The 14,794-nt window shown below is 37.9% G+C and overlaps 1 protein-coding gene across 1 annotated transcript in view; it reads left to right on the plus strand.

Annotated features, from left to right (window-relative positions):
* Positions 1-14,794, plus strand: part of LOC121316129 (E3 ubiquitin-protein ligase pellino homolog 1) — a 51,668-nt gene that overhangs the window by 21,996 nt on the left and 14,878 nt on the right. The window contains exons 2-4 of the mRNA XM_041250927.1: positions 2,428-2,587; positions 4,824-4,953; positions 8,920-9,021. Of these exons, the coding sequence (XP_041106861.1) occupies positions 2,511-2,587; positions 4,824-4,953; positions 8,920-9,021 (309 nt within the window). The 5' untranslated portion in view covers positions 2,428-2,510. The remainder of the gene's footprint in view (positions 1-2,427; positions 2,588-4,823; positions 4,954-8,919; positions 9,022-14,794) is intronic.

Raw genomic sequence — 14,794 nt, forward strand, 5'->3', positions numbered from 1 at the left:
TCAACGAGGCCTTTAGGGCAGTCAGTTCACTCTCAAGTATAAATATCATCTAATAATTATATATAGATACACTGATCTGCTTTTCCCCACTTTGTGTAGTTCTGTGTGAGAGAATGCAACACAATGTATTTGTTTGGTTCATAGCAGGTGGCAACACGTCTATTGGTATTGGGAGTTTTTCACATGCTCGTCTCTGTTATACTAATATAAGTGAGTGACTGGGAGTGTGCTGCTTGGGGCTCTTGGTATGTGGAGCAGTGCTTTAAGCAGCAGTTCAGTTCATATATGGTGTGCTGTGTAGAATCTACTTCTCCATGCGGCCATCGTCTTATTCAATGGAGAAATGTTTTGAGCATTAACATGGTACAGCTGGCATTACCTGCTGCAGAGCTAACCATGCGGACCGTAAAGTGCCCTTTGTCACAAGCATAATCTAGACTCATTTTGTTTTTTAACTAATGAAAAAGTAAATTATCAAGTTATACCCCCTGTGGTGTTTATTAATCCTATTGTAAACCAAAAATAAGTAGCCATGCTGTGTATTTTCATGATGCAAATAGTGGAGGATCTAAACTTGAAAATATTTTATGGAAAGCATGACTAGTTCTGAACAGCCCCATAGAATTGTACTGTCCTCTGCTTTCATTCTGCAAGTTAGTTTCTGAAATGTGTGTCTTTAACAGCAGCACACCTGATATAATAAGCACGTTTTTGAATAGGGATGCTGCAATGTTTAATTTTTGATGATACTGTATTTATTTAAAATAGACAAAGGGAAAATTTAATTGTTTGGACTATACTTCTGTATACCACCTCTGCTCACTTGCATATTTTTAAACATGACCTAGCAGAGAATAGTAACAGTTTTCTTTGCAGCACTGCATGGAAATACACATACACCTTTCAGAATAAACAACAATCTTTAGCATACAACAGAAATATTGTATACATATTCCATTAGGATTTGCAACTGTTTCTTCTCTGGGCCATGACCATTAATACGTTGGTTTGGTTTAGTGTTGTACTACTACAGTCGTAGCTGAATTGTTCTGCACTAGAAGTGTACTAGTATAGCCTTGTTTTTGTCTAACAAGACACAGAAGAAATGTCCTGCTTATCCCAGACTTCAACCTGCATGCTTGTTTCCTTCATTCTGGGGAGGAAAGGTACAGGCCCAGCTTTGTGTAAGCTTTGCACGCAATCACTATGTGTCTGTGTGCAAGTTGTGGGGGGCTGTTACAGTTGAGCGCTCCCAGAGTCACTTTGCCGAGTGAAGGTTAATCGGAGCACATGCATTGACCGGTTGGATAGAAGCGGAGGAACAAGAACCAAAGTGCTTAGGATTTTCATGGGAGATTTAGGCAAGTGCTATGTCTTTTTCACTTAAGACCACTCTGAGACTTTTTACCGGTTGGTTGTATGATTTTTCGCATTGTTGTTGTCTGATAATTGTAATATAATTTAAAAAAGGGACTGTAGTATTGATAATGAGGTTTTTAGTTATAGATAAGGGGCCCATAATGATCACGATAATCATGTTTATCACCAGATTGATATGCTTATAAATACTTTGCAGTACAGCATGCACATTAAGCTCCTAAAACATGCTTACAGTACAAGATATGACCATTTTTAGAAACAGAACAACTTTCATGTAATATTGCTCCAACTAATAATTCACTCAAACGATAAACAAAGAATCGTGTATGACGATCTTCAAGTTTATTTTGCAATGTCACATGTTCGATCACTTCACTGAATATAACTGTGTTTATTCCTCACAGTTTCATACTATTTTACTTGAAACTAACAGTGAATTACCAGATGTCATGATTAACTATATAATACTAAAACATTTTTGATAATTCTGTGTAGAGGTAATTGATTATTGCTCCAACTCTTAATGTCTAGTCTTGATGCTTTACAGCCACCAGTTGGCACGAAGAGGTGACACCAAGGGCACCTTCCTACGTCCTGCTTTGCTTTATGAAATGAACTGATCTGAACCTGATTAGCAGATTACTGAACTGTACTGTCTGTGAACTACCTGGGAACAGTCAGGTAGTAAATTGTCCACCCTAAGCTGCAGACCACATGAAACCGTGAAGGTCGAGCCCTGTCGGCAGCCGTACAGCTGCTTTTAGATCGGTTACAACAGTGGACAGCTGTTTCTGCATGTACACCAGCAGGTACAGCATGATCTGTGTAGTGATTCAAATTGTACAGTCCATGATTGCTGTATGTGGACTGATTTTGTTTTGGAAATATACCTTGGTTACTACTTGGTCAGCTGTGTGTAAGAGGGTCAGAAACGCATCCTGCATGTGGTTAGTAGTAGGAGGGCTGAATAACTAACTGGTACATATGAGTAATGAGGACTGCTCATCTCTCTCTCTCTCTCACTCTCGCTCTCTCACTCACTCATAGAATTGCCAACATAATGACAAGACAGGACTGAGGTCCAGGCCTGAAGAGCAGTGGTTGTGGGATACTTTTCTCCAGCCAGGCTAATGTTCTCTCCTGATCAAGAAAACATCTCCGCCTCCACCAAAGTGCCTGTCAAGTACGGGGAACTCATTGTACTGGGGTAAGATGACACAAGACTTTCGGTTTTTATAATTGAGTCTAATCTGTTTTTTTGATGTTGCTGGTTGCTATAATTTTGTATTTACAGTGGCGAGGGGGGCAGGTTGTCTGTCACTAGTCTCTTTTACCATCATACAGTAGTATGCCGTACCGAGTGTTTAAAGAGTTACACATCTGGATTTTAAGACGATCTCTAATGAAGTGACCATAAAAGCTTTGGAATGTTTGACCTGAGTGACATTATTAAGTACTGAGCAATGAAGTTAGTTTATACCCTATGAAGGCTTGGTGAGGAAAAAGACAAATTAAACGAAAAGGTTCATCATTTATGATTCGTGGGGGCAATTTTGTGTGGGGGAGTTTGTGTGGCACCCACGGTAGATTACCCAAGGTTGTTTTTAACTTGAACTTTAAATATGCTAAATAGACAAAGGCATCAAAAAGTTTAGTGAAAAGAAGTATTTCCCCTGAGCCACGATTGTTTAAACGGATTAATAGTTCTATCAGGGTTTCAGTTCTTGACACCTACCTGACATTTTGAAAGCTTTGAAAATGCAGAGATGTAAATCTTTATTCCAGGAAACGCAAGTCAAAGTGGAACTGACATTTTGCAGCAGTTTTTAAGCTTTTAAAAACAAACTTCTATTACCTGGCTTTTAGGGACCCTTTAGGACAATTTAAAATGAACATCTTTTTCTGGAACACAAGATTGTGAAAGAGTAACAAACAATACTAGGAAAACTCCAAAAAGAACAAAGATAAGTTTGCAGTTTTTCTCACATAGTTTTCTGACTGTGGTGAAGTGCTGCGGTTATGTTTTTAGTTCTATTGGTCTCTATGTTTTTAATAAGTTTGCCACAGCTGCTATTTCAGCTCAGTCTTATGAAAATTTGAGAGACCGACTTCATACAGTACTTGCTACAAAACTGTATTTTATGATTCACTAGGTAAAATCCGATCGTGGGTCTCATGAAGAATAATTAAGCCTTTTGTGGCGCTTTTTACAGATCCTAATAACAACATCACGCTTAATGTTGTAGTTGCTGCTAACACCACAAAATAAACTGCCACTTAAAGTTTTGAAATGGACAGTTTCTTTGTGGGACTTTTTAGATGATGTCACTACCAGACCACTTCAGACATGTTTTCTGGTTGGTTATTTAAATCTCAGTATTCTGATCTAGATGGCCTGTCCGTCACAGACAATTACTTGCGTACTGTCAAAGATTCTACAGTTTGGCCTAAAATGCATCTTCCGTTTTTAAATAACAAGTGTTAAGGTTCTTTAATTAATAAATAGTTTCTTTGGGGTGATATCTGGGAATCCTTCAGCGATTACCAAACATTTTCCCTGATCAGTAACAGCTGCAAGACATAATTGGCTGTGTACTGTGTGTTGTGATGTTGTTTTTTTATCAGGAAATACTTTTGTTAAGATGGGTGCATCTTGTTTTACAGTGACCTGTGAGTTACTGTGTAGCAAGGGCTTCCTTTGCTGAATACAGGCAGTAGTGGCAGGATTTGTTGTTTAAGCCCACGTATTCATATGTTTCGCACAGTATGACAGAGGGTCATAAAAAACTGGCCTTGACTGTCCTGGACTGAGGCAGCTGCATCCGTAGTCTGGCAGGACTTGCAACATTTCCCCCTTTTGTAGTTGTGCAGTAGTATTTTAACATGAAACATTCCCATGACCTGCTCATCCTATGAAACGCATCACTAAAAGATGATTTTACTAGGTTCTACCTCGTCTGTAACTGATCCTGATTGAACTTTTTTGCTTTAAGGAGCACTGTTCCCTTTAAGAGACAGTCTTGTGTTCTCTTTTTTTTATTTTCATAAGGATTCTGTCAAGAAGTGGCAATTTTTTTTTTTTTTCAAAATATATTTAAAAAAAAATGTATATATCTAAATCCTTGTTTGGTCTACTTTTTCTGTTCTTATTGATTATGTCTTCACACAGTTTATTGTAGGTATTAAGATGTAGCATTCTGGGAATATATACCTCCGTCTTGGTCTGTCTGTCTGGACATTTGTACATCTGCATGTCACACTTATATGCATATACTGAAAAAACTTCACTAATTATTAAAATGATGAAACTTCACTAACATTATGTAGGCTAGTTATTGCGAGGATTAGATTGGGGGGCATATATTTGGTGGTGTCTCACTCTTTTTTACTTGGCATTAAGCTACTGTACAACGTATCTAACCTCTGCTATTTGTGTTTTTCAGATACAATGGTTCTCTACCAAATGGAGACAGAGGCAGACGGAAAAGTCGATTTGGTTTATGCAAAAGACCAAAAGCCAATGGGGTAAAGCCTAGCACCGTGCATGTTGCCTGCACACCTCAGGCAGCTAAGGTGAGTGTGCAGTACAGACCTCTTTGAAGCTGGTGCAGCATGAAACACATGTATTTCCTTTGTTCTCAAAATACTGTAACTTGGCAGTTGTAAGTTCTGTTGCCATCTGCTCAGGGAGCAAATTCAGATGTTACAATGAGTATCCTACAAATGGCACAACAGCTTGAGTGAGACCCCTTGGTTTTGCATATCTACAAGAAATACTAATGAGTGTCGAGACTCGGCTCAAGGTTCATGGTATTATGGCTAATGAAGTATCCCTGTCAGGGAAAGCTTATGGTTTTGTAAACCAGCCACACCTTCAACTGCTAATGTCTCAAAGAATTTCATATTTATCTGACATCTGCCTTCAGTTTAACCTGAGATGGGAGCATGTAACTTTTTTTGGTTTCCGTAAAATCAAACGGTACAAGATATTGTGTCATAATACATGGCTGTATTCTGTGATTGTCACTGTAATGTTCAAATTTCTGTGCAAGAAAAAGAGCCCATTTGTGCCAGTTAGTTTTTAAAGCTGCAGCGTCAAAGTCTCATATCCCAGACACCATTTCAGATAGTGAATTCATATTTTCAGGTTTATAGAAATACGATCTCTACCTGTGTTGTAAGAAAAAAATGTAACATTTTATCCTTGCCATATCAGGGATACAGACCACACACTTTGACATGGTTTATTACAGTTCATACATAGTTGTTTTCTATGATTTTTTTCTGTTATGTTGCCTTGTCAAAATGAACCATTTGCAAAATAAATATATACATTTTTTTATTTAAAATCTGCAAGTCCCCATAATGGTGATCGGTTTTACAGTAAAATAAAATTCCTTGGTATTTATTTACCAGCTTGTTCTTCTGTATAGCCCCTTTTATCTGGAGAGTAGTTTTAACTGTTTGAAGATCAACATAATTTAATCACCTTGCACCCTTCCCCCATTGAAACCTGCCTGCCATTGTCATTCTGGGAATCAGATATAGGCATTCTCCTCTTCAGTCATTTTGTAGCTCAGAAAACTAAACTGAATTCTGAAAAGGTGCTTTTTCCAGTCATTAATATTCAAGCAGTTTTTAAATATTTATGATATTGGGGGTTTTTCATAACTAATTTGGGCCCATGCATACACCTTAGAAAGCGTTGCCATAATCATAAGGAAACAATTGTAATTAAAACAACAACCAACAGTATTTCACTATGTAAATAGCGGGATTCCAAAAAATATAGGGTTACACATCCCCACATGTTGCTACAAATGTTTAAATAATGTTTCTGTCATTTTTTCTTTTCATTGTTAACATCCTAACAGCTTTTTACCATTATAACTTTTCAAAGCTCTTTTCAAAATGTCCACTCTAGTGCACCAGTAGTGAAAGGATCATTGCCCACATTGTCAAGCAGGTAGCACAGCAGTAACGATCCATGATGTGGTATGGAACAGAAAAGCCAGACCATTTATGTTTTGTTTTTTTTAAAACGTATTTATTTTATTGCTCTTCCTGCACTGGTTGAAAGGACAGATTTCAAACCCCAGTGTACTAGAGTGGACACTTTCAAATGCAAGCATTTTCCATTATTAACAAGCCTGCCTATGGTCACGCCCCGTGATAACCCTGCTTTCCTCCCTAAAAGCATCTCTGCTTTTCATGTCAGCCAGTCTGGAGTTGAAGGCTTTTCAGCCACCACCTTTCCAATCTGACAGGGACAGTAAGCTTCACACGCTGTGCCCAGTTAGGGCATTAGCGCACTATGTTGACCAGACTCTGATTTGGCATCAAACAGAGCAGCTCTTTATCTGCTTTGGGTCTGTTCTATGGACAAGCCTGGTCCAATTATTCCTTGGTGCATCTGTCTGTGACATATGCCGTGCTGCAGTATGGGCGACCCCCTACCTTTTACTTTTCACTAGGCTCTGTAGACCGAATGTCTTGGATCCACAAAACCGTGGTTTTGGGACCAGACTGCTAAGGGCAACCACTCAGTGTAGCCTTTGATACACTGACCAGGAAAGACCTGTTGCTGGTTCTTACGCTAATGTGTGCAGCTGGGATGCAGAACAGTTGACGCGTTGCTGGACAACCAATTCTGCAGTTAGGCTCGCTTGGCGCTGAGCTGATTGAGAGGTCGGGATTGGCTGGGGGGGGGGGGGCGTGCCCAGAAAGGCTGCGCGGCGCTCAAAGTGTCCGTTGCTACACAGACAGGCGCCGAGCGAAAGCTTGCGCTGGCTAACCACGAGGAGGAAAGTGTCCACTCCACAGGATTACTGATTACGTAACCCAACTGCAAGATGGTGCTCATGAAGGCATTGCCCCGCCGAGGCTGTCTGAAGAGGCAGGAGTCGCCGTGAGGATGCCGGCACTCCGGGAGCCCAGAAGTAGGTTAGTTTAGGGAGGTTGATCCCAAACAGTGTAATGAGAGGGTTTTTGTAGTGTTCCTAGAGTGGAATGTCTCTCTGTGAGGCTAGCGCACGCCTTGTATGGCAAACCTTTTATTTTTAGCTTTGTTTTTTGTTTTATTTATTAAATGTGACACTAGGGCTACCATTGCTGGTACCGCAGTGTCAGCACTTGTGTTTATTAAATCTGCCTGCCTGTGCGACGTGTCAACACCCACTGCTCTGTCAGTGACGACCCACACATGTAACACTTCACCCTGTTACATACACATATACCATAGTATGGGTTTACCCTACACATTTTCTCTAGTTTCTGTACACTAGATCTCATGGATTCCCCAAACCTTGTTTTTTTTTTTTTTCAATACCAAAGTGCTAAGGACAGCTATTCAGACTGCCTTTTACAGAGCACACACACACACTGAGGTGCAGGTTCTCCCAACACTTTTTAGGTTCTGTGGACCAATACATCATGGGTCCTCAAAACCTGTGTTTTGGCACCAGAGTGCAAAGGGCAGCCTTCAGGACTACCATTTGCAGCACATCTACACTTGTAACAGCTGGAGTATACTATCCTGTCGCTAATGGAATAGCATTTCATACTTGAGAGCGTTAGGTTATATATCATAACCCTGGTTCCCTGAAATAGAAATGTTATCATTACCTTTCGAGGTTGCTGCGTTCACTCCAACACAGCGGGCCTGAAGAGAAAATTGATCCCTCCTGCTTGCGGCACTTTATCCTCTCGGGAGCTGGGACTTCGTGCCTGACACAGAGGGGGCTCATACGAGCAGCTTTGACATAAGTACTCGCAGAAAATCGGTCTACATAGAGGTATATCCCAATCTGTAATGGATAACCTTTCTATTTCAGGGAACCAGTGTTTTGAAATATAACCTTCAGTTTGTCTTTTACCTGGTCCACACTCAAATCTTTACAAGGTTATTCCAATTACCATAGCAGCTGTTGAAACATGTTTACTGAAAACAGGCGCCATCTTACAATTGCTTAAAGTAATTGTCAGTTGTCCAGTGTTCATGTGGCACATTTAGCAACTGCAATTCAGTTGTCAAATTTTTGTTGTAAACTGCAATTGGCAATAGTGATTGTGTATTGCCTGCCTTAGACTCTGCAGAGAATAGCAAGCCACACAATTTCAAGGAGCTACTTCACTTTTTTCATTGGGAAGGGTAAATTAGCCCCCTCGACATCAATGACTCACCTGTGGAGCGCTTGATCCAAATAATTGGTTTGTGCAGCTCTAGTAAATTGAAACAAAAAACTGTTGAAAAAACAGCCATTAAAATAACATAAATAAGGAAAGTGGAAGATTGCATTTTGGTGTACTTTTTAACTTTTTCCCCTGGTATGTGTGACCTTGTTTTGTCTTTGCTACTTGTCTTATATAACTGAAGTAGGCAACAGGTCACAGTAGGCACTGTCACAGTTTTGTATGTACCATTTTATGTTCCCAAAACTCTCCATGCCAGTGATATTGTCCATTTTCACAGGGAATCTTTCCCTGTCTCAGTTTCTGTGAAACCGGGTGGCATGACATCAGTATGATTTGTATTTGCAGGCGATCAGCAACAAGGACCAGCACAGTATCTCTTACACATTGTCTCGAGCTCAGACTGTGGTTGTGGAGTACACACATGACAGCAATACAGATATGTTTCAGGTAAGTCGATACAAATTCAAAATGCAAGTGTGTGTGTGTGTTTTAAATTACTACTTTCCTGTACAAAAGGTCCAATTCCTGTGAATCACTTCATTGGTACAAATACTGTATAGGCCTATTTTGATGTAGTAATAATAATACAATTAAGTACTTTGTTTTAAAATTGTGTTGTCCCTAGTTCTAGTTTTGTAACATTTACCTTTGACTTCTGCATACTGTAAATGGCTACAAGACTTTGCTTGTAGTAGTAATTGAGAGCTGAGTTGGAATGAAAACCAGCAGATGCAGGGAGTCCCCCAGGACCAGAGTTGAAAACCACTACATTAAACCACCTGAGCTTGTGAAACCAATCATTTGCTTAAAACTGGTCAAGTGTGTTGCTTGTATGTGTAGTAATTATTAAGATTATTTTTGCTGTTCGTGGCACTAGTATTCTTTTTTTTTTAAGATACTAGTGCATACTTAACTTTTAAATGTCTCAGCATATATGAACACCTCCTAAGAGAACACTTTGCCTAGGGAACACCCTTGTGCTGAAACTGATTTTTCCCATTGTAAATGCTCCGGCTAAAGGAACAGAAACTTCACTTAAAAGAACACCTTCTTGGCACCAATAGCGATTCATTCACAATGGATACAGAACTGTTTTGTAAAAAAGCGACTTGTCATTGCGAGAGTGTCTTGAGGGGCACTGATTTGATTTATGAAATATTTCCAGAACCGCTGTCGCATCATTGAATTGTTTTAGTGTAGTGGTGCTGTGACTGTATTCTTTTGAATTTAAGATGCAGCCCAAATTTCCCACCCTCAGTTTGAGGAATTAAATATCAAATAAATATGCATTTACAAAGATACAACCTGTTACGCTGTTGTATCGTACAAAAGTGCTGTTGTAGATTAAGATTAACCATGGAGTTTGTTTATTGTGCGGCACACTGTATAATACAAGATGGCATCTCTGTCGTACACATACCACCACTCACTTACGGCATCACACATCCTGGCAACAGCAAGCATAACACAACACTCCATGGCATCAGGCAACATGTAACCCAGCAACCACAAGAGCATTGAACATTGCTTGGCATGTTGAAAAGTACAGGGGTCTCATCAGCATTTCCGATGTGTCCAAGCTGGTACTGTTTGTCAGAAATGCTGAAATTGTAAACGTTTCTCTTGGAATTCCTCATTAAGCTTGGTTTGTTTTTTGTCAGCAGTGTCGTGTGGCTGCTTGTGTGTTCGGGTAGACACCTCTGTTGTCTTTTCTTGGCAGTCAGTTACGTTGTTGTTTGTGTACTGGGGTAGTCGCATCTTTTGTTGTTGATTTTTAATACACGCATCACTATACTGTACTCGTTTAAGATGCAGGCTATTTTTTAGAAGAAAAAAATGGTTTTAAAAGTGCGTCCTTACATATGAAGGAATACAGTAACAGCAAGCCACACAAATTCAAGCAGCTGCTTCACTTTTTGCATTGGGAAGGGTAAATTATCCCTCTCCACATCAATGACTCACCTGTGGAGCGCTTGATCCAAATAATTGGTTTGTGCAGCTCTAGTGAATTGAAACAAACTGTTGACAAAACAGCCATTAAAATAACATAAATGAGGAAAGTGGAAGATTGCATATGGTGTACTTTTTAACTTTTTCCCCTGGAATTCAGTAATTTTGTTTGGCAGTTCGTTTATTAACATTAAGTTAAACCTAAGTAACGGCCATTTTTTGTCTCTGCCATGATAGCCCAAAAGACACCCACCAGTTAATTTCATAGTACATAGTGGTTTAAGCTTTTTGACCATGTTATGTTACTTTAGTTTTATTAACATTAGTTTGTCTGTTACTTTATTATTATAGTTTATTAACATGCACTTGCGTATTGATTTGCTTTTACTTATTCAGTTAATTTCGAATGTTGATGCACGTGGGTTGACAAGTAATATACATATGTATTTATTCATTTCATATTGAGTCTCATGGCTAACTCTGTCTTAGAGAACACTTTCGGTATGAGAACACTTCGCTTGCTTCGCAAGGGGTGTTCTCTTAGCTGAAGAATACCGTATTTATAAATGATTTCATGTTATTCAGTAAAAAAAAATAAAATAAATTCTGACTTCCTATCATTTCATAATTGTAGATCATGCATTTAAATGAGGATTTTTTTCCACTTATCTACACACCATACTCCAAGGTTAAGGGGGAAAAAAGGTTTTATTGAGAAATAAAAATTAAAAATAGAAAATGGAAAGGTCATAATTGGATAAGTACACCCCCCTGAGTTAATAGCTGTAACAGCAATTACAGCTGTGAGTCTGTTGGGATAGGTCTTTACCAACTTGAATTGCTAAGAAGTGACAGCAATGAACTCGGGATTAATAAATAATAATAAGAGAAAATGTAATTTAAGGGAGGTCTACATGTAATGCATATTTGTTTAATGCAGTTATGTTATCAAAAGTTTTGACAACATTAAGCATGCTGAAAGTAGGCCAGATACAAACCTCTTGATGTAGCCTATTTTAACACGTTTTATTGTATTAGCAATGTACAAGTTTGAGATTAAACAAAAAAATATTTGATAATGATACTGTTTTTAATGTTCATTTTATTATTTATTTAGTTTATTATTATTTTCACTGTTATTATTAGTATTATTGTGCTATAAGCGTAACCTACATGTCTGTGTTCTGATATCTACAGTATTGTGGTCTTTTTATATGCACTGGCCAACAAGGATACAGTATGCAAAACATTTGAAAATTAAAAAACAGAAGTATGAATTTGTATTTAAAAACGGAATTAGAACTACCATTGTTGTTGTTATTAACTACTATTATTAACTAGAACTGCCAGGCAGTTTTATGGCTCCCAAGCCCCAGTATCAGTACCCGTCTAAGCGTGTTTAGTTCTCAATGTGCCAAGTTTAAAATCAGCAACTTCAACTGTTCCATAGAAGAAGAGTTTGAAAGGTTTTTTTTTTTTCAAAAATGCGTCAGGCAGCCATCTTGTTTAACACAGGTTTCTTAAAAGTCAGTTGTATTGTTAGTGTCAAGGATGATGCTACCAGTTAGTCAAATAAACCGTTTGTCAACTGAGGCAGTTTTAAATTTCAGACATAAACATACACCTGGCGGCCATCTTGTTTTATAAAACATAACCATTTTGACATTTGTATTCCATTGTTACTGGGACAATAACTAACATGTTTGGAGTTTGTTGGTCAAACGGTGTTCAAACAGCAGCAGTTTGTTGTTAAGAGCGCGTTTTGATAAGATTTGTGGCAGCCATTTTGACATTAAAATTAATCACAGAAACTTCTGCTGCACAAACTTGATGCGGTTTGGATGCTGATGATATATGCCAATTGTCAGATCAATCGCTTCACCAGTTCCCAAGAAGATGATTTCGAAAGGTTTCTTAAAAAAAAAAAAAAAATGCGTCAAACGGCCATTTTCGTTTCCGGTCAACACGATTTTTTAAAAGTCAGTTTTATTGATACAGTATTATGGAAGATGCTTGTGAAGTTTGGAGTTAGTCAAGTAAATCGTTTGTCAACTGACGCAGGTTTAAATTTCAAATGTAAACCTATAACTGGCGGCCATCTTGTTTTATAAAACATCACCATTTTCACATATTTGTATCCCATTGTTACTGGGTCGATAACTACCAAGTTTGGAGTTCGTTGGACAAACTTTTCAAACAGCAGCAGTTTGTTGTTAGGGGCACGTTTCGATACGCTTTGTGGCAGCCATTTTGACATTAAAATTTATCACAGAAACTTCTGCTTCGCAAACTTTCTGCGTTTGGATGCTGATGATATATGCCAATTGTCAGATCAATCGCTTCACCGGTTCCCAAGAAGATGATTTCGAAAGGTTTTATCGAAAAATGCGTCACGGCGCCAATTGCAAGGACGCAGCAGCAAATTTTTTCAGCATCTGACAGCCAATGTATCCATCTTGTTAACTGCCAAGTCAGAACCTGATCAGTCACACAGCTTTGAAGCAGCAGCAGTTTAAAGTTTTGGGAAGATGGAAAAAAAAAACTTTAGCAATAGGCTTCCCAGCCTTTGGCTTGGAAGCCTAAAAAAAAAAAAAAAAAAAAAAAAAAAAAAACTTTAACAGTAACATTAAAATGCAGTTAAGTAACAGTTAAATCCACTAAAAGGAAAAAGTCGTGTAGATATCAGAACACAGACGTGTAGGCTACGCTTATAGCACAGTAATACTAATAATGCTAATAATAATAGTGAAAATAATAATAAACTAAATAAATACTAAAATGAACAATAAAAACAGTATCATTATCAAATATTTTTTTGTTTAATCTCAACTTGTAATAACATAACTGCATTAAACAAATATGCATTACATGTAGACCTACCTTAAATTACGTTTTCTAGTATTATTGTTTATTAATCCTGAGTTCATTGCTGTCACTTCTTAGCAATTCACTACGCTCAAGCGCCTCCTCAGCTTCAGTGGAAATGACAGAGATACAGCATTTAATACAGACCCTTGATTTATTTACAGTATTTGACAGCAGACACGGCACATATTGGACACAGGCGATTATTTGAAGTGTGTGTGTGTGTGTGTATATATATATATATATATATATATATATATATATATATATATAGTAAATGTGGACTGGAGAGGAGGGTTATAGTAGAAAATGATTGTTACCAACTGGACGCTATAATGCCCCAACTGAGGGCCATTTCATTTGACACTATGGCTGACTGCAGTTCATATCAGTCAAGAAAATAAGTGAGGCAAGTTTTTATAGTAAATACAACTTTATATATTTTGTTTAAATATAGCTGATGCAGCATAAGTAAATAAATTAAAAAAACAAATAACAGAAAATGTTTTTCAAATTCATACTGTGTAGTTAGTAAAGTTTTTCTCCATCTCTGGTTTGCTGACTGCTGTATTATCCAGTTTAAATCCCACCCATCATATTTGTTTGAATTTCAGGAAGTCAGAAAACAGTGACATTTTAATCACCATTTTAGTTGCTTGGAGCATCTTTCTTTTGTAGTATGTTTTGTAATTCATTTTTTAACTCTCAGTATGTTCCGCCGCTTAAGAGCAACATAGCAAAGGGCACCGTTATGTTGCTACTAACGACCATCTACTGTATTTAATAAATGGATGAAGGCTATATTTGCATCCTGAGCTATATTAAAAAAGGCATAATACCACAGTAGTGATGTCAAAAAGTGATAATTCCTCTAAAGGAAAATACTTGAACTTTGACCCATTCCACTCCTCGAGACCATCACTTTTAATTCAAACACAAAATGTCTCGTTTTCAATCACTCGACAACACCCACAGTACTGAAATTTTCATTAATGTTCAACAAAATGAGAATACATAAAAAAAAAAAAACCTGGGTTGACGTTGTGCTTGTTTTAAACAAAATGCATTCCTGCAGCTTGATTAAAAAAAAAAACAAAAAAAAAACCCTGTGATATTTGTTTAAAAAAAAAATGCTCCTAGTAAAATTGCCTGTATTTACTTTGAAATTTGTCTCGCTTTTCTGGATACATTTGTTGGTACAGTAATTTTGCTTTCTCTGTGACCAGCATGCCACCTATAGAAGCCCCTGTGTGGTTGCATTTAACTCATGGTTGAGTGATTGCGTACTTTGGGTTGAATGAGAGGTGTTCAGTGGGGCTTTGCTACATAATGTGGTTCCGTGACTAATTCTATATAGAAACGATGACTACGCTCATTCAATCCTAGCATGCACTCTAATGTATTA

This window comes from Polyodon spathula, chromosome 5 (assembly GCF_017654505.1).
Source record: "Polyodon spathula isolate WHYD16114869_AA chromosome 5, ASM1765450v1, whole genome shotgun sequence".
Classification (NCBI taxonomy): Eukaryota; Metazoa; Chordata; class Actinopteri; order Acipenseriformes; family Polyodontidae; genus Polyodon; species Polyodon spathula.